The 20,755-nt window shown below is 46.6% G+C and overlaps 1 protein-coding gene across 1 annotated transcript; it reads left to right on the forward strand.

Annotated features, from left to right (window-relative positions):
* The first annotated feature begins 401 nt into the window (after positions 1 to 401).
* Positions 402 to 20,043, forward strand: bcl2b (BCL2 apoptosis regulator b). The gene is made up of 2 exons (XM_037275181.1): positions 402 to 1,399; positions 17,735 to 20,043. Exons 1-2 carry the CDS (start codon positions 854 to 856, stop codon positions 17,870 to 17,872), a joined length of 684 nt encoding a protein of 227 aa, XP_037131076.1. The 5' UTR covers positions 402 to 853; the 3' UTR covers positions 17,873 to 20,043.
* Positions 20,044 to 20,755: the final 712 nt, after the last annotated feature.

Here is a 20,755-nt window from a genome sequence, read left to right on the forward strand (position 1 = left end):
TATCTTGCCCATATGCAAAATAGCAATCTTGTCATAAATCTGGTTAAAAACTATACGGTCCTATGCAGCACTGATGAAAAATTGTTGCCCCTTCTAGCAATTAAGATACGCATCCATGGGGTAGAACTCTACACGGGAAGATCAGAACTGAGATTCGGATCCCGAACCTCACAGCTGTGAGGCTAACCACTACTTCACCGTGCTGCCCAGGAGGAGTTATTAATTATCCCCATTAAAAACGAGCAGACGTCCAGCCATTACACAGATGGTTTCTAAGCATCAATTTTAATGCAATGAATGATTTTGTCTGCAGTTCCGAGTGTACACATGGCGGCTCCAGAGCGCAGCCAAAGGGCGCACTTTGCGTAAGTGACGTCAAGCAGCCACTGGCGGAGCAGCAGCAGCAGGAGGAGGAGGAGGGCTCTGCATGGAAGTGAACCTAGGCAGTGGTCTCCGAACTGCAGCTCAAACGCCGCCTCAACTAACCGTCGGCGACACGGCGCTGAGCGGCCATTCTGGCGCAGACAACTTTGCGCCCCGCTTTTTTCCCCTGCGCAACTCTTCCATGTCTGGCTTTTGCGCACTGGGAATACATCCGCACCCCCTCCAGCCTCTTCCGCGTATTGGATTTCCATGCAAAGACAAGCTCGCCAGTGTGCCTCGCAGCTTTTTGTGGGGACTTTTACAACCTTTCATTTCCTGCTCGCGCGTGGGATTTAGGCGTGGACTCGGTTCGCTGTGGTCGCAGTCCACTTTTGGATGAGCCCTGCGCAAAGCAGTGCACCGAATGAATGCACGATGTCTTTTATTTAAGGGCCAAATCTAAGAGTACAAAGTGCCAAATTAAGCCCAGATGGCGAACGAGCGAAATCGCAGCATCGTGGAGAAATATATCTGCCATAAACTCTCCAAACGCGGCTACGCGTGGGGGTTCGGTGCCGCTCGCGGGGAGGAGGACGATGCCGCCGCTGCTAATAACGGCTTACTGGTCGCCTCCTCGCCGACTTTGGTGCTTCGGTGCCGGGAAGCCAGCGCTGGGCCCGAGCGCGACTCCAAGCGTAGCCCCGGTTCTGACCCGCTCGCCGACATCCACCGGGTCCTGCGCGAGGCCGGCGACGAACTGGAGAGACTTTACCAGCCGGACTTCACAGAGATGTCTCGGCAGCTGTACCTCTCCTCCACAACTGCTCAGCGACGGTTCGCCGAGGTGATCGACGAACTGTTCCGAGACGGCGTCAACTGGGGCCGGATCATAGCCTTCTTCGAGTTCGGCGGGACCGTGTGCGTGGAGTGCGCCACTAAGGAGGAGATGACGTCGCAAGTGGACAACATTGCCGAGTGGATGACCGAGTACTTAAACGGACCCCTCGGCAGCTGGATCCAAGACAACGGGGACTGGGTATGTGTGATTCGGCTGAGCTTTTTTTTTCTTCTCTCGGTACCGCTGGAGCACAGCTCCTCCATTGCTGCTGCTGCTGCTGCGGGTTGAAGGCGTGCGGATGCGCGATTGCCCGTGTGCGCGCGCGTTTGCAGATGTGACCTCACACGCCACATTATATCACGTTTGTAGTTCGAGGTTGCCAACGAAAAAGCTCGACATGTTCCCATTACGCACGAAGGCGCAGGATGGGCGGCCTCCACTCGTGCGCCGCTCTGATTAGACACTGGCGTTGGCCGTCAAACCGATCCGACCAATCAGAGAGCGAGCTGCGTCACACCTCCCGACGCTCTTTCCAAAGCCCCGCCCTCCCGACTGTGCTGAGAGACTAGCAGTCACGCATCTGTCACAGAGCTGCACTATGGTCCTATAAAGATCCCATCATCCCAAATACAATTTGTAATGAAATCAAAATGGTAAGTCATATTTCAAAATGAAACACTGTATAAGACGACACCCTTGTAAAAGTGTACTGGATTGAAACTTAAGGGATAAACTGCCTTGTGAGTGGGTGGTTTCATTGAATGTGTCTGCATTATCCATATAACATGACGTTTAAAATGTTGCTATGAGGAACATTCCTAATAAAATGTTGTGCCAAATGTGATGTGCAACAGCGCAGATGTGTACAAACAATCAGATCACCATCAAGGAAAAGAAAGCCACCGGACATAAGAAAGAAAGGAAGACTTGTCAGAATGATGGCATGCATGGCTGTTTCTTTTTGCCCTTTCCTCTCTTTGTATTCTCCATTCACAGGGAAATATGGCAGTTACAGCTGTCGGGGCAATCGGCTTTTCCCGCGATAGTGCTCACAAATGTTTTTGTGGTCCAATCGAATAGTGCAGGCGGCACTTGAGAATGATCGTCGGTAGGTGTGTGAGGCTCAGTCACTGACTAATTTCTTTGCGATTCCACTTTTGCTGGCATGGCTTGGTGCTCGGCTGGCTTCTTTTTACACCAATCATGGAGTGTGAGCGAGCAACCGTTCATCTTGGAACTCATCAGACCACTCTGCGAGGAATTAGCCTCTTCATTAGTGGAGGTGCCTTTAATGAGAACATAACATTTGTGGCACTCGCTCATTTTGGCCCGCGGCTTTTGGAGTAAGCAAGGAAGGGGGGGGGGGCATCAATGATTCATCTGCAGGATTCCGTCTTAGCGTTTAAGATTCCCCTCGAGTGTGTGTGAGGGTGTCTTTGCAAGGTTGCATGTTGTGCCGCATATCAAAGGCTGCTCGCCATTCCAGCAGCAGCGGGCGCTAATCCGGAGCTTCTGCCGGGCTCAACCGTTCTGACTTGCGCCGTTCTAAAGTGTGTGAGGACGGGCGGCTGCGATGGATGGCGGCGCCTACGGTACAATAATGTAGGTCATCTTCCCAGTATGCTTTGCAGCTGCGAGGACATGAGGGTGGCGAGACAGAGAAAGCGGGACAGCCTCCCGTGGATTAGTCTGGATCATCTCACCGTAGATGGAGAATAAATTCACAACGTCCATAAGACTTTAGGGTTGTAATGTCTCAAGGTTGACTGTAGGTTTTGGAGTAGTCCTCATCCAAATGTATTTTTTGGACTGGTCATGGATATGTTGTTCACTAAAATGGGCGAAGATCCAGTGCCACTTTCAAGCAACAGCTGAAGAGCCTATCTTGGTCTGAGCTGCATCAAGTCTTGTTGGATGCACACATTCAAAGTGGAGTTGACGGACAGCAGGCAAAAACAGGGTGCGGGAGTTCTTGATGTCAGAGACGTGTCATTAAAACACCCAAAGAAAGTAATTGCCTGAATATCAACATCTGCACAAATTGAACCAACCGGATGGAGTTTGTGCCCAAAGGGCATGTTAGATGAAAGGAAAACATCCAGCATAAAAACTTGTTGACTTAACAAAATGTGGCAAGTCATTAGCAATGTAGCACTTCATTTCCTGACTCTGGCGGACATTCCAGGGTGTCGTTCAACTTTTTGCCCTCAAGTCAGCTGCTCCGGGCCCCGTGGTGACCCTGAAGCGGTTAGGCAGACAGACATGGTGGCATCACTTCCTCGTTCTGACTTCGGATGAACTGACCCCTTTTCTTTAAATCTTTAATCTGCTTTATGTGGATCAAAAATGTGCCACATTGGTCCCTTTTTGGAGCGATTGCATCTATTTATTTAGGTACTTATGTGCCATCTGCCAAATGACACACAATCGGGATGATACTTCGGTCACGGGGATTTGGCGTTCCCAAAAATTCTGTAGAGCAATAGATGTGATGTTTAGTCTCTTGTTTTGTGTTTTCCACTCTTCTTCAAAAAAATAGCTGAAGGCCAATCAGGTTTTTGGACACACCAGAGTGGCGTGGAAACAGCTGTCTGTCAGCCACCCTCTGTTTCCTGTTGTTTTAGCGACCAAATATAGGCGTGTCTGCTTATGGCTGCTGAGTCCAACTCACTTTTAGTTCCACAGAATTTGCCCAGTGGCCATTTGGTGTGTTATTTAGATGACTCTTTCCATGCTAATGTGGCCTTGTTTTTATCTGGAACATTCCGCTTTGCACTTGCCAGGCGAGTCAGTTAATACTTGTCAGTGGTGGTGGTGGGGGGGGGGTCGCCACTGAGGCAATACACGCTTGTATGTTTGTCAGATTCTATGACGTTTGACTGGCCTGGAAGTGGGGAGGGGTGAAAAGTGGCTAAGTCCAATTCTCACTGTATGGTGACATTCTCTCATTTACTTTCATTCATCCCAGTGAGAAAGGACAGAGTTAATGCACCTGCATGAGCGTCTTTTTTTTAACAAACTTGGATCAGGTTGCCAAAAGGAATGCAGCAAGCCGCCAGGTGTGTGTGGGGGGGGGCGCATGCACACTGATGCCAGTTGACAGGTGAGCCTTGCCACAATGCGGCAGGCATCTGGAGCACCAAACCCCGCCTCCAACTGTGGCTGAGTGGATGCGAGATGGCGGGGGAAGTCATTCATCTCCATTTAGGTGACAAGTTGAATGGCGGTGGAGCAAACTCACAAAAGGAAGAGCATTTAAACACTCACAGGAGGGCCAAAATAAAAATCGCACTTATCTCCAATTTGCGTCTCCTGTTTAATGGATCAGTGGCGTTGCCAAGAACTGTTGGGGTGGGCTCCTTTCAAACGTGTCCCGCCAAAGTGATGCAAAAGTCTTTCGCCATGTTTGCGTCCACTGTAGCTTCTTTCCAACGGGCCCGGACTGACATGAAGAGTTTCTTTCTGGAGTGAAGAGCTCTGACATCCCCCTTGAGATCCACTGAGCACAAAGAGGCTTGTTCCAGACATTCTTGTCTGAGGAATTCAGGAGGAGGGGGAGGAAGGAGGCTAAGCCTTCACACTGTTGACTGCCATTGGAAAGACACCACAGAGCCTCTGGCTGTTTTTGTAGCGATGAAATCATATGAAAACTTCATATCAAGATTATGCTTTTTGGAATCTGCAATGCCCAAAAAATTCCAATGTTTGTACACAATCTGTAAGCAATCCCTAGTTTGGCTTCATGTTCACAAAAAATTCCAAGCAGACCAAAATCAAAAGAATTCAATCAGAAAGAAGGCAAGTGATAAGCAAAATAAAAATACTGAACTAAACTAATAAACACAAAACGGAACAAAAGTGGCATTTGTTGATACCTTTATCAATGAACTGGATAATCTGGCCGACATCAGCAAATGGCAGATGGCACTTTAAAAGCACGACTCCAACGCATTATCCTAATTCGTGTGGTGAGAGAATGACACGAGAATGCTAAACTGAAGACCATCCATTAAGGCATGATCTAATCTGTTTATGTCACCATCATTTTGATGATCAAGCATGGTTTCGACATACCACTCGTCGTATCTCTCTTACACAAAGAGACACTTCAAGTACGCTAAATACGGCTATTGACGATAATTACAGTCGAAGTTGAAATGCTAGTACAAAACGTTTGAACCCTCTTCGTGGTTTATTGGTAAAAAGTACCGCTCCATAAAGCTGGAGGTACCATAGCGTAGGTACTATTCGACAACAAACTCATTAAGATGGAGATCTGTTAGCAATCAGCAAGTATCGCTAAGTCAACATCATCTTGCACACTCACACACAGTTGCGGCAATATTTCACTTTGTTCAAAAGTACCGGTACCGGTGCACGGGCCCGGCTTGGAAAGCACTACCTTGAAGGATCGACACTGCCCCCGTTTCTGACAGGGGAGTGTTGTACGATACCGTCTCGATTCTTTTTGTTGGTTTCCTCTGAAGTCAGTTTGATCGTCTGAGCTGTCAGTCATCTTAACAAACAGGCTGACATACGACTAGAGGATTTCTACCTTCTAATGATGCAAAGACAGAAGAGTTGATGTTTTTCTTTTTCTCTATCCCTCATGCGCACACACTGCGCACGCTTTTGTGGCCTCCGCGCACATTCCAGACGCGCCAGACCTCACAACTATGCACCTGGGCAACACCTCCTAAAAAGCTGCTGGGGTTATGTCTCCGAGATTTAGCGATTTGTTTTTGTTTGTGTTGCTGTGCCCGTTTCCACCCTGTTCCCGTGTGACTGGATTCAGGCCTTTTCTCCTCAGGAGAGCCACAGGAATGTCTACTTGGGAAGCGAGACTGTAAATAAATAATGGAGACGAGCTGGGTGTTGCTTTCCTGAGTGGCCAATGAAGGGTGTGGGCCTTTTTGCTCTTTTGTCCGCTTATGGTTCAGGGACAAACCCAGGCTATGTGCTTGTGTACAGAAGATGTTTTGTTTGCGAGTAGAGATCAATCGCAGAGAACTTCTTGTTGCACAAGGTTACACATTCCTGAGATGTTTCAAATTTTTCGGTCGAGCGCACCCTTATTGGCGACGGAGACGAATTTGAGCGGTTTCTCTTTTAATCAACGTGAGCAAAGTAACGATCGTATAAAAGATGATCTCGATCAGTTACGATGGTGTGGAGTGAAATTACCCCCCCTCCCCAAACCGCTTGGAAAAATGGGCAGGGTCGATAATCGTAAACGTTAAACCTGTTCAATATTTACGATGGCTGAATCCTTCTGTGTGTGGGCAACTGCGAGTTGGGCCAAATCCCAGAGTCCGTGCTTGTCATGTGGAACAATAGCCAATTAAGAAGCAACATGAAGCCCACTGTTGGCGGACACAAATAGAGGTGCAACTGGTTGCTGCGATGACATGGCTCACAAGGCATTCATCGGAATAATGACAAGATTTACTTATGCATGTTGGTCTTCTTGACCTGGGATCTGTGAATCCCGCATAAAATGGAAAAATATTGAAAATTCAATATTTTCACACAGTACTGTGAAAACAACTGGGACTAGTTGCTAGTGAGCTGAGGGACTTTTGTAATTTGGGGAGTAACTATTGAGAAATAATTGACTGTAGTCAAAAGCCTGCAATGCAACAGTCTGTTATGCTGTTAGCTAAAAACAGGCATATTATAAAAAAAAAAAATTCCCATCTGGCCACTGTTGAACCAGCAATTAATTGAAAATAGAGAACTGTATCAGATCTCTTTCAAAAGCCTTGTGGGGGCGGGATGGGAGTGTCCCCAAACCAGACAATCAGAAGAAACGTTTAACCTTGCTCTATATATATATTGATATGCTGCACAGCTCACGAGGTTGTGCCCGTTGGCAAAGTCAGTCAGGCTCCCAGCGGGCTCCTCGTTATCTTGCTCCCACCGAGGCGGGAAAAGGTGGAATGCCCTTTCATCCGCCATCTCGGATGGTTCATTAGGCTGCTTTTTTCTTTTTAAACTTGGAGGTGGTGTTTTTGTTTGATAAGAACATCATGATTGCACAGCAGCCGACGGAGGCGGGATTTACGCTTAACATGACAATTAAGCGGCTGCAAGCGGAGCAAGTGATGCTACCGTCTCTATATTTAGAAGCCTCTCGCATGTCCCTGCATTTTTTAGGGATCCGCAGTGTTACCTGACACTGGCAGCCAGGTCTCGGGGTATTAGGCTTTTGTTTGGACTGGCTGCTGATTTTGGTCCGTGACTGCATGCAAATAAGATAAGCGCTTGCAGAGGGAGGGCGGGAGGGATGGATGGATGGATGGATGGAAAGAAAGATAGAAAGCCTTCCAACCTGATGGTCGTCCGTTTTGCTTGACTGGCCATTACACAGCGGGACTTCAACTTTCAAACATCGTATAACTCAAAACATGGAGTCTAACATATTTTCAAGAAAAATATACTGTACCTTAAATATTTGGAACATCAAATCACTCGACCAGCCAACATTACGTAAATTGGTAACGGCGCGTTTGGCTTTTTGCCACTTTTTCTGAAAGACGGAAGGTGGTATTGATTGCTAGTAGCTATATGGATGACATTGATGTGCTAAATATTTGGCATTGATACTATTTCCCAACATTGATGTCAAGTTTCTGTGACTGGTGGCGTACATTTGAATTGACCTCTCTCACCATAAGCATGCTAGCTGCTAGCTAGGTACAGTCAAACACATGTTATATTTGTGATGAAAAGGTTTCAGATTGTTTCATATTATTGTTTGTGGGTATCAGAACAGGAAGGATTGTCACTGACCTGAAGAGATCCAGCAGGTTGCTGTAGAGATCGTCAAACTTGTTGGTGATCTGAAACGACAAATTTTGCGTTTGAGTTTGGATCATTCCAAGTTTAGGAAATGCCTGACTGAATAGATGACAATCTATCGCAAAGTCAGAAGAGCACGTCTATACCATCAATCCGACAGAAAGATCAAGCTCACACGATCATCACCTTCTTAGTTGCTATTTTACTATTTGATTATGCTATGCTACTTAACGCTATTAAGTTAGCTTGCTAGATAATTTGCATTATGTTTGTTCTGGTTCTCAAATTGTGTTTTTAGGTAGATTAAATTCAGACGGTTTGACGTCATTCATTAGGATTGTCATACATTAGCCACACCTACCTCGAGCAACAACCGAGATATTAGCTTAAGATGATTCGCAATTAGCATGTTTACATCATATGTCTGATCCAGTTTTTTTTTTTTGCGAAAGCACTGTTTAAAACATGCTTGGTAGTTACTTGTGAAGTCCATCCCAACTGACTTTGGGCGAGAGATGAGTATACCAACAGACTAATTGCCAATCAATCACAGAGGGCTTATAGACAAACAACCGTTTGCCTAACCTCACACTGTGACAACAGTTCTGAAGTGAATTTTCCATAATACATAATCCCCCTTTGTCATGAGAATTTATTTGAATTTTGCAAAAGTTCAAACACACGCGCATACACTCATAAGCAAACACAGAAGCGGATGTACTGATGCAAATCAATTATTTGCTGTCCACAAATGGTGTGTGTACACACTCGCCCATACACACTGACAGCGCGGCACGCCGGCGTGTACACACACAAGCGGATGTGGCGGTGTGAATCAATAATTCTGTGTTGTCACAGTGTGACATGTGAGCATGGCGGGGAGCAGATGGCCTCGGGGTGCCTACTCCCTCTCTCGGAGCCAGGACACACACACACACACACGTGTATACGTGCACAGTATCAGTACCACAGCTGGGATTTCCCGGTGCAACACTGGCCATTAACAAACAGTACGCTATTATTATTGTTCTCCAAAATGCAAGGGTAACGTATGCCCTTGGTAGCATCTGGAAATGGGATCTGTCCAGAAAACACAGAGTGAGGTCAGCCATTGCTCGGATATCATCAAAAGGAACACGCTCTATCGATTTGGGTGTTTGAATGCACTGCGTTAAGCACACTATAACAATCAAAGGAGAACCTTGTTTGTATCAAAAAGTCCGACTTTAGTGCGTAACTGTAACTCTCCTGATGTCGGGAGGAGATCGAATAAACGGAAGAATCCACAACCCTGAACTCGTGCCATCGTCAGATGGGGGGGGGCATCAATTTCACCCGAGTGCAAATTTTAATTGGTTGTCGGTCTGTCGTTGCAACTTCAATAATGCCATCCACTTCAAAGAATATGGCGAGAATTGGAATTCAGAAGACTTGACGGATAGATTTTTTTTTTCTTTCCCGCTCTGAGCTGTTTTGAGTTGCATTTTTTTTGACAATACGGAATGCTTGTAGGAATGCCGCCGCCAGTTTTCTGTCACGGCGCATTTTTCGTACGTCTCGATTCATTTGTCATTAACGGAAAACGTGTTGGCATGTCTAGACGAGGGCAGAGGAAGTAAAGCACCCTCTTCTAATTAAGTCTGCAAATTGACCTATAAAGTGCTTCATTTGTCTTTCACATTTGATGGCGCACGGCTATAAAAAAAAATCTAATAAGAATCTATTTTCTCTGTATAATGAAGGCGACTTGAAAAATTAAATGAGCCCGCGAGTCTACCATCATTTGCTGCTTTTTAATTTTTAATTTGAGTACATCTATTCACTTCACGGAAGACGAAAAGTCGAGAAATACTGCAAAGACAATACACCTGCATGGAATTTGCCCCCGACGTGAAATTTAGAGGTCAAGAACGGCATGCAATGAGCAAGCCGGCCCACTTGTGACTTTCTGCCTGCGTCAGCGTTTGTTTATGATTTACGCTGCGGTACATTCCGTCTTGCGTACAAATCAGTCGGGACGGCGCTACTCCGCAAACAGAGACAAGGTGATATTAACTAAGAAGAGGTGAAGCAATGGTGGAGAGCTTAACGGGCTCTAACTAATGTGACTATCAGGTGGGGAACTGTGAAATAAGACAAAAAGCAGAGATTGTTCTTGCCGGGTGAGAAAGCAGGAGACGTGTTGTCTAATTTGTTGTCATGTGACTCAACAATCATCTGATTCTCAGCTGACGTGTCTGCTGACTGCAAAGTAATGTACTCACATGCGTCGGACTAAAAAGCCTTTTGGGAAAGGAATGTTTCGGGGTCAAAGGTTGGGGCCACGGGAAGTGCAAATTAAAGAAAGCTTAAATGTGAGCTAGCGTTCAAATGCCACTGAAAATTCTGTTCAGTTTATCTGAAGCACCATGTTGGAAATTCGGGTTTTAACCTCAATCCTAACACAAATGATTGAGTGGGTACTAAAGGTTGTCACCCAAAGCATATTTGTCTCCTCCTCTTTTGTGCTTATACAGTATTTTGACAGCATCTTTCCCACTTGACTTGTTAACTTTGGCCCTCAGAAACATTCACAACAGGAAGTTCCCAACTAATTACATTTCCAACACAGGGAAAAATGCTTCCTCCCACACACCATGGACCTTTGCAGACCTCGGCTGTCACAATAGGTGACTTATCATCATTTGCCGGCTGCTTTTTTTCCCCCCCGTGACGAAGGCGGTTCTGCGCCTCACACAAAAGAGAAACGAGTGGCGTCAGATGGCGTTGGTTCATCGCTGAAAAATGTTCAGATGAACTTATTGGATGACATCATTGGTAATGCGTGGGGGCACGTTTCGCTTTAAGACAGCAGACTCGTTTATCTACTAAAGGCTCGCCAGCTCCCTCGCGCTCGTATCAAACCGCTTGTTTGTTTCCCCATCAATGCATTCCTAGCATTCCTATCCATGAAAATCAGCTGGTTTGCTTGCCTGAGAGAGGTCGTTGAACTTTTCCCCAGACTCAGAAGAGGGCGGAGGATGAAGGGAGGGTGGGAGGACGTAGAGATGATTCCGGCTTCATCTGATTGTTTTGAAGAGCTGATGAAGTGAAGCGGGCTATGCATGATTTAAAAACATGAGTGATCCCACGCATGGCAAGGGGGGGGGCTTTGTACCTACACTGACCTGTGGGGGCAGTATGGTGCCAGAGAGCTTCCAGACTGCCACAAAATCTAAAGAAGAAAGTTTAAATGTATCAGGCTATGCTAATTGTTAGCTTGTCTGATGTAAACTCTTCACTTTGTCATTTTTTTTTTTGGTGCCAGTTGCTCTAATAAGAGCTGCCTGCCTTCACTGCGGCTTGGTGGGAGTTTCTGCAAAGCGGGTCGGGTCGCCTCTTCTGTTCCCACTTCAAAGATGCTCCCGAGGGAGCCCGGCCTCAAACGCTCAATTGTCTGCTTTGACATTATCGGACATCTGAGATGTTGGATCGGCTTCGCTCTGCTGCGCCCACCGACGGCCCCGGGCCGGCCGTTCGTTCTTCCTTTGTCTGTTCGTTCTTCCTTCGTCTGTTCGTTCTTCCTTCGTCCGTTCGTCCCGTTTCGTGGGGTCTCGTTTCCAGGGCGCAAACCTGAAACCACATCCAGTTCTGGAGAGCAAGCGAGGAGCCCCCTCCTAGATGAAAGGGGACACCGAGCGAGACGGCGGCGGAACTTTGATGTTCCTCGCCCGACATGTCGAATTGTTTCTCAGATGTCATGACACGCCGCTTGTTTGGCGAATCCCCCTAAATCACAGAGCCGAGTTGGGATTCCATCAAAGGCCGTGCATTTCATTTGAGAAGTCAACTTTTCCCCGGGCTAGAGCTCAGTAAATGCTTTCAAACAAACAGAAAATCTCTTAGTTACGATGTCTAATACGACTCTGGCCCTCTTTCTCTTGCTTTATAAGTGCATGTTTGGCCCGCCTGCACTCTTTCCCTAGTTACACACTCTGATTTAACCATACTTGGCTCTAGCACCGTCCGGCTTAAACCAGACGATGATGTCATCCCGGGGCGTCTGGCACAGGAAGTGACTTTACACTAAGTGAACTGTTGAGAACTTGGAAAAATAGTTGAGCAATCATTCCCTGAAAAGGTTCTTTTAGACAAAATGTCAAGCTCGTACGGTTGCGTTACTTGAGAGACAACAATGGAACATTTGAATGAAATCCCAGTGACGTGATTTCGCTCTTTTCAAATTGAGAACAATCCAGCTACCTTACACCCACAACCACACACACAAACATACACACACTGTTTCCAACAAGCGGTAGTCTGTCTATTTTCAGCCCCTGCCTGTCAACATTGTGATTGTGTGGTCGTAAAAAGGTCACCAAGTGTCTCTTTTAAAAGGACAAGATGTAAAAGTCTTTCTTTTAACGGCTTGTAAACAAATACTTCGGTCACTAGAGTGCAGCCCACACATCCAAGCAACCAAGAAATCTTCTCTCAGCCTACTTCTAAAACTGTCTCGAAATGTCCCGTCTGAGGTTTCAATGAAAACCAGCAAGCCCCATCTTCTCAAAGATGAGAAGGTAAGCAGAGCTGCAGTGTTAGCTCCGATGACCGGAACTGCAAAACTAAAATTTGCTATGGTTAAACTAGCCAGAGGTGGCTTTGAACAAGCCTGAAACCTTTTTTTTTTTATTTTTAACACACGTATGCTTCTACACAAAGACACCTGGGAAGTATTTCACGTCTCCTTTCATTTTCCAGTGTCAGAGGAAGTAAACGTCACCCATGTGCTGGTGTTTTGTCACGGCAGCGTCGACCTGGCATCTTCCCACAGTTCCTCTATCAGGGCATTCCGATCTGAAGTGATCAGCCTCGGAGCTCTCGAGTTGTTTTCCACAGATAGCATTTGGCTTCCCGTACGCACTGAATGAAAGCACCTCGGATAATTATCGGATGTCTGATCATTAACTGGAAAACAGATTCTTCTTTCATTCACTCCAGTGAGTCACTGCGTATTCATCGGAACGACACGTAGCTTCTCAGCAGAAGGCCGCTTCCGTGGAAGCCGCTGACGTTCTTTGCCAAGGGACCATTAGCCACCTACGCGGTAGACAGGCCGACTTAGTGGCAAAGCCAGCTTTATTTGGCCGGACGTGACCGAGCGTCACTTTTCCGTCGTTTGAACGAGTAGCTGGACCGAGGCTGGTTTTATTGGATTTGTCAGCGCTTCGCTAAGAGCCGAAGCCGGTCGTTATTTATAGCGAGCGACGCAGCACTCAAGCCTTTCCGTCCGACTCGCCTCGGTCACTTCCTCCTTCGACCAAATAGAGAACGCCGGCTGCTTTTAGACGCAGCCAAGCAGCCATTTATAGAGCCGGTGTTAAAGCCGGATGTCCAACTGACTTCACCTTGGTCAGCTTGTCCATCGGTGCACATTTAATGCTTTCGTAAGCCGACTTTTCTGTCGTTCCGATTGAAAGGAATCCGAGCGAAGTTCTCTGGTCAACTGTTTACAAGTGACATGACCTATAAATACAAATTCGAAGCTCCAAAATAGATGCCAGAATTTTGGTCATTTTTATAACTGGATTTTTTTTTACAGATTTTAAAACATTTATGTGGGTCACATAAAATGATGTGGTGGACTAGATCCAGCCCTAGGGCCTTGGGTTTGACACCAGTGCTTTCAATTCTCAAGGACAGGAACAAAAGTGGTCCTTGCGCTAGAGGTGACATGATTTGTACTCTGCATGCTAAAGAGAGTGAAAGTAAACGGCGCAGAGGAGAACAAATGACAGGAGAGCAAACACAGCCTGCATCCATCCCATAATAATCCCTCTCCCCAAAGGTCACCTTGTGGACCGTTTCATGTTGGATCAATAGAAGGCATTAAGGCCTTCTTCAATAAAAGTTGTAGGCCAATCCGAGGTGTGAGATACTTATAAAAAAAGACATTTCAGATCCCTTCACCTTGTCTACAGAAAAATTCCTATGTGCAGGAACGCAGACGTGACCAGTTACAATGTCTGAGGTTGGGCATCGGAGAATAACAGAGGCAATAGAATAGAAAACAATGGAATGACACCGGGCATGTGTGGGTGTGTTGATGTGAGCCGATGGCTCCCACGGGGTGATGCGCTTGTCTATTTTGTAAACACATAAATGCTGCTGACGCACCTCTGAATATTGATGAGCCTCTGCGGTCGCGAGCCACGAGGAACTCGTTTTACGACGAGTTGCACCACTTGACAGTGTGTTTACTGACCCACTTGGATAGTTGACACACACGACAGTCATTTATCGGCATTTGGTAGGAGATACATGGTTGAGTCCACCCTGGAGTGGCGACCAGACCATCACAGGGAATGTATAGACATTCTCTCCCGCATTTACAATTACGGACTATTTTGATCTGTGCCAGGAAGTAAATACCGAAAAAGAAATGATGACCTCGCGTTGTGTGGGGGAATCTGCCCAGCTATCGAGCGCCGTCATAAACGTTCTTTGGCGGCGTGTCAACAGATCCCGCACGGGGGACATGATGGAAGTCGACCTTGCCGCAAGGTTATTTTCCTTCCTGCCATTGTGTCTGCGGGAGGTGAGTTCGTATTGTGCTTACACGGACGGGAATGAGTGCATGTTTGAACTCGGAGGTAGAAGACTTACGACGTCAAGATAAAAGGGGGGGCGAGACAGAAAACGGAAGGGCGGGCCGGATCTGGGTCATGACCCTCGAGATTGACTCCTGTTAAGTGCTCTGATGTCGTAAATTTACATCGAGCGTTAAAATGAAGTCTTTTTTTGTTGCTTTGTGCAGTTTACACCGCTTAACTAAATCGTACAGATCTATTACACAGAACAGAAATGTCAAGCTTGCACTTTCTTTTTTTTCTATCTTTTTCCCCCCATCCCCTCCCTTGAGTCTCGCATTTTTTTGGTTTGACTTTAATTAGCCGAGAAGTCATGCGGAAGCTCGTTAGGAAATCAAAGCGAGCCAACAGGCGGGCGGCGTGAGCAATATTTCAAAATGCGCTTTGGAAATATACAGCGTTTAATACGGGCAAGCCCACGTCGGGTCCCTTTAATTACCAGCTGAACTTTAGCCCACATCCCTTTCGCTGCACTCTCGGCCGGCCTGCAATTACCCACCAGAACGTTCACGCACGCGCGCACACACAACACACTTGAGTCTTGTTGTGCACAAGATGAGTCAAGATGCCCAGTGGAAAGGTCCGTCCGAGGAGCTCCGAAATCCTGCGAAAAGCAAATGCCAGGCTTCCCGCCGGTGGGAAAAGCAAATGAACAAGGTAACCATGACGCTCGGCTCAGGCGACCCTCCCCAAATCCTCACTTGTGGCCTCTCTCTTGAGGGTTTCCGCATGTGCCGGCGGCCGACCTGGCAACCCCGGCCTGCCCTTGTGACCTTTTGGAAAGGCAATGATCCCCCTCTCCAAAAAGAACAGCCACCCCAGAGAAGTGTGAACTCCCAGGTGCACAGCTGCTGTCAAAGGCAGATGGCTTGCTGCAGGCTAGCGATGAACGCATGTTTAGCCGCTCGTTCTGTTGTGGTTGTGATAAATGCTGTTTTTGCCATTGCTCGTCGCCCGCTCCTCAACTTTATGTGCGCTGCCGGCTGCTTATTAGGATTTGTCGCATTTCCATAATGGAGGTCACTTCAAGAGGAAAGGGACAACAAGTGAGAAGGACTCTTTTTTTTAATGAGACCTCACACTTAATCAGAGAAAAAAAATCAGCAAGTGTAGAACAAGATGGTGCCAAAAGCCCCAGATCGTAGAAATTGGTATCAAGGAAGTACAATCTAGCGAAGTTTAAAACACTAATAGGGGGGAGGAGATATCTATGTTTTTGTGCGTTTGCCAGAGGTCAACAGCAATGTTTGTATTTCCACAAAGTCACATGATTTTTTTTCTTACTCGGAAAAAGAGTGGCTCACAAGTTCCAGGAGGGAAAAGTGAAGCACGCTGCAGTCTCATGACATCCACCTGACAAGCCTCCAGTATCAGCGGCCAACGTCACACTTCCTCCTCCTCCTCCCACTGCAAAGTTATCACCAACCGAGCTGGTGTGGAATCTTTTTACCATCTATCAGCGTTCCTGGCAGCCTCTTACTGTAATTGGTTGTCTTGCGTTTCTGACGGCAACACGGGACAATCTGCCCGGTCCGTCTGGGTCGCGTCGAGGACACGCGTCATGAGGGGATATCGGCCGTCACGTGACACCATTGAGATGTCATTTTTACAGGAGCAGCCCGAGAAGAAACAGAATGAAAAAAAAAAATGAGGGAGCAAGCTGGAGTCTGTGTTTTGCCAAGCAAAACATTCCCCTCAGCTGGAGGTCTGACTGGAGCAGCTTGTTCTCTAATTAATACCCGCATCCTGGAGACCAGGAGGAGGTGGAGGAGGAGAGAAGGGGCGTAGGGGGAGCCTCGGCATTTTCCAAAATAAAAGTGCTCAAAAGGCTCCAGTGTTAACCGAGGAAATGCCGTGCGGTTTTCACAAGTGGCGACTGTTTTGGCACCCGAGGGCCCGCAGGAGGAACAAACTGCTGATGCTTTGACTTGGGTGACGCACACGCAGAGACCACCTCCAGATACACCCCCCCCCCCCCCCCCCCCACGACTCTAACCAACCCCCCGGCCTTGAGAATGCCATGGGACAGGAAGGGAGGGGGGGGAACAGGAAATACTCGTCTCCCCAAAGCACATATTAATAATAGACGTTGGCTTTTTATAGTCTTTTGTTCCATAAATGCAGCATAGCCGCCTTTCTTGCATCAATGCTGTTATTTGTGAAAATATTTCACAATGATGATTGCCAATGCACACATTTTGGACTCGCTAGGACACTGTGTGATATTTGAACCGTTAGTGAGGAATTCAAATTTTGTTGGCAACAGCGTCTCTCAGCAATTGAGGACTCGGAAATCCAGCGTGAGTGAGAGTCGACAATTTCTAACGCTACAGCTGAATCGTACGACATTCCAGCGAGGGGAGTCGCAGTCACGCCGCGGGTCACGCTGAGGTCAACGTACGTTAAGTCGGGCATTAGCCTCGAACGCTAACTTGTTATCAGAAAGCGTTGACGTTTCAGCGTTTGTTTCATTTGCGCTGATGTGCTGCACGACTTCCTGTCCAGCTGTTGCTGCTGTCAGTGCGCATCAACAGATGTGTGTACACACACACGCACATTGGTAGCATTCTCTCCCAGGCCGATTTTATGGCGGAGCAGTCGTCTTTGAAAACAAGTCGACTATTTGTTGTGCTCCAGTACCGTAATGCCACAAAAATGCACCATCTGCTACAAGAGTTGGCAGGTTTTTTGGGTGATTCCCGTGTTTGTCAAGTGTGTGTGTGGTGTCTGAGGTTATGTGTGGGCGGGTGTTTGAAGTGTAATGGTTCTGCTGGCAGCATGGGTGCAATAACAACACATATTGAAGGCTGCTCTGAGGGGGGAATTTACATACAGAAAAATAAACAAACATTTTTGGGGGGGGTTGTTTATCTCTTGCGGATTCCAGTCAAGCTGATAATTGCGGTTCTGTTTAGCCAGTTATTTTCCAGAGAGCTGATGACTCTGGGGAAATATTTTGCTGTTTGCTGGCCGTGCAACTGTGTCCGGACTCTGTTTTGGATGACCTTTGGATCATTTATAAAGGGACAAACTGCAAAATTTGTTTGCACAAATCTATCTCACCCTTCTGCCAGTCAACATCTGCTGTCGTTTTTGTGTACAGGACGCTTTTGTGGAGCTGTACGACCGTCAGAGGGACTCGGTCTTCAGTTGCTCGTGGCCGTCCATCAAGACAGTCTTCGGCCTGGCCGCACTTGGGGCGGCCAGCCTCACCATCGGCGCGTACCTCACCCAGAAGTGAGGTGCCTTTCCCTCCACTTGGCTTTAAACACTTCAACCCTCCCCCTTCCCTCCAGTAAACACACACTAAGTTCACATCATCACGCTGACAACACAGAAGACAACTGAAGATTCTTCTTTTTAGCTTTCCCAACCTCGCCTTCTTCTCTACTAGTAGTAGCATGAACCTTACATTAGCATAGACAGTAGTTGCACGTGTCGCAAGGGGAAATGAGACGGACGATGGGGACGAACCATTGTGGCGCCCCTGCTTGTTGGGGGCGGAGGACCCCGTTTGAACTGCAGACTCCGGTTACCCCCTTACGCCCCCTCTCCTCTCTCGGTAGCCACCCATCAAAGGACTTCCTGTGAAGAACAGCTGCTCAGAATGTATAATGGACTAGCGGAGGAAGTGGATGTGTACACTGCACGGGCACAAGTATTGGGACACCTATAGTTAGCCACAATAAAGTGGAACCGATACATAAATGGATGGATAATCACAGTATGTCTGAAATCCAAAGCCAGTACAAAAAAAAATATTTGTTCATTCCACTACTTTTTAATTTATTTTCAAAGGGGGTGGTTGGTATATAAAAGGAAAAAAAAATGTTATTAAAAGTGAAAACAATGAGTTGGTATTTTAGCAAGAAACAAGTTGACGAACATGAAATTATCAGACATTGGGAAAATACAAGTTCTGTGTCTATCCTCGATGGAGACGTGGGTCCCAATACTTGCGTCAACATCGTGCAATCTAAAAGCTGGATGAGAGTGGGATTTTAGCTCCAGAACGTTCAAGCACAGAAAAGTGAACGTTTGGGGGACACAAAGAAGATGTCCGATGGCAGAGAGAAGGACGAAGAAGCATGTTGAACTGAGCACAAGAGGAGCAAAGCGTCTCATGGAAGGGAGTTAGCAAAGAAGCATTCCTGCTGGAAAAGAATCCTCCAGAGAAGTCATCGCCAATGTCAACACGTTATTTACGTTTGTCGTTGCTTTATTCATACACACGAGTGCGCTTCAGGGTACACAAATACAGATTTTTTTTCTGATCACACACAAAAGGCTTTGCGATCGTAACTATTGAACAGGTTTAACATTAACGATCGGACATACAATAAATCAGGCCTTTGCCCACTTTGATTGAAGGGGAGAACGGAGTGGTTCTCATAATGGGCCTGATTATCGGTATGTTTGTACCCTGCTGCAGTAGCCGTCTGGTCCGGTGGTGACCTCAGCTACTTGGATTCGGAAAATCACATCAGCCAGCCCCCCCCCTAAAAAAAAAAAAAAAAAACTGTTCCACTGTAGTGGAACCTGAGAAGTCCCTCCTCTCACCGAAGAGCTCCTGTTTTATTGATGTATGTCTTGTGTTTCAGTCTAACAGAAAAACTGGAAGTGATCCATGATTTTTTTTGTGTGTGTGTGTACAGTTTTTTTTGTATACTTAAAAAAAAAAAAAAAAAAAAAGAAAGTCTTTGCATGAGTGAAAGACACTGATGTCTCACAATATTTATACATGAGAACAGCGTGGAAGAGGACATAAACAACAACATTGTCTATTTATTGAGCGGTACCAGCTTTTAAACAGTAAAGTCAGTGATTTGAACTTTTTTTTTTTCCCCCCTTTCTATGGAATAACACTGTAACGACATTATTTTCCGGCTGCTATTGTAACACCACAATGTTTTTAAAGTGAATCAAAAGTGTCCATATTGGCTTGAGGCTACTACGAGTTTCATTTCACGTCGCCGTGTACAGCTTAAACTGCCACCGTCTCGTCCTAGATAGCTGCAAACCAAAGTCAACTCGTATTTATGTTGAATTTGTCACCCCTAGAGGTAAAGATGTTGCTTGGCCATGACTATGTTAACTGTACTATTGTAATCCGCTTTATGTCCACGGCATCATTTGCTGCTGCTGTTGCGGGCCTCAATGCGGAAAGCAGCCACAGCTCGCTCTAACAGTAATACAACTGAATTTTTCATTGTTGCAATGTATTCCTTGTACATACAAGAATGTAGGCACTATGGTTGCTGTACTGTTTTACACCTATAATCGCAAACCCGTAGCACTTAAAGAGAAAAAAAAAAAGAAAGTGAAATGTGTTTTGTTGTTTACTGCTATAATCCACAATAAGCTAGGGGATCCCATTGTTCCTAATAAAAACATTTGTCGAGTAGCCGCCAAGTCTACTTGCCGAGTCTCATTTTTTTAATAAGTCTTGGATTTTGTCTGTTCAATAAAGATGGCGAGGGAAGATTTAAGGGGGACACATGTAACAAGTAGTCTCTGGAGTTCTTGATCAAGTATGAATAAGCTAGTCATCTTTTATCGGTCATAAAACATGATGAGTGACCGAGTCTAGCACAATTCGGAGTGCTTGAGCCATTTCTAACACGATAACTGCGAAAACAATGCGCAAAATTCGACTTTTGGGTGGAGCGGATCTTGTCCGTCCGTCCATGTCTGCTCTCTGTACAAGTGGGCCTCGCCTAAACCAGCACACATCAAAGCTGTCCCCAAACACTGCACTTGCCAGACTGACTTCCATCCGCCGCTAAACACAAGTGCTACACAAAAAAAAAAAAAAGCTAAATGCCTTGCGGGCAGGTTTTTGCACCCCCCCCTTCTCCAGTCACACCCCTGCCACGCTCCCCCTCGCCTCTGCTCTGATCACACATGTCTTCAAAGGCGGCGGCAGTGGAATTTGTGAAAAGCACGATACAGTAAAACTAATGTTGAAAGAGTGGCGAGAAAATGAGCGAAGGGAAAGAAAGTGTGAGAATGCTGGCGGCGGAAGGGGAGTTCATTTGGGCAATCCCTGCCCTTTGCCGTGCATAGAAAATGCATGACGTGCTCTGAAGGGGAATTTTAAATCAGCCTGTGGATTTTCAAACGA

Source organism: Syngnathus acus, chromosome 17 (assembly GCF_901709675.1).
Source record: "Syngnathus acus chromosome 17, fSynAcu1.2, whole genome shotgun sequence".
Taxonomy (NCBI): Eukaryota; Metazoa; Chordata; class Actinopteri; order Syngnathiformes; family Syngnathidae; genus Syngnathus; species Syngnathus acus.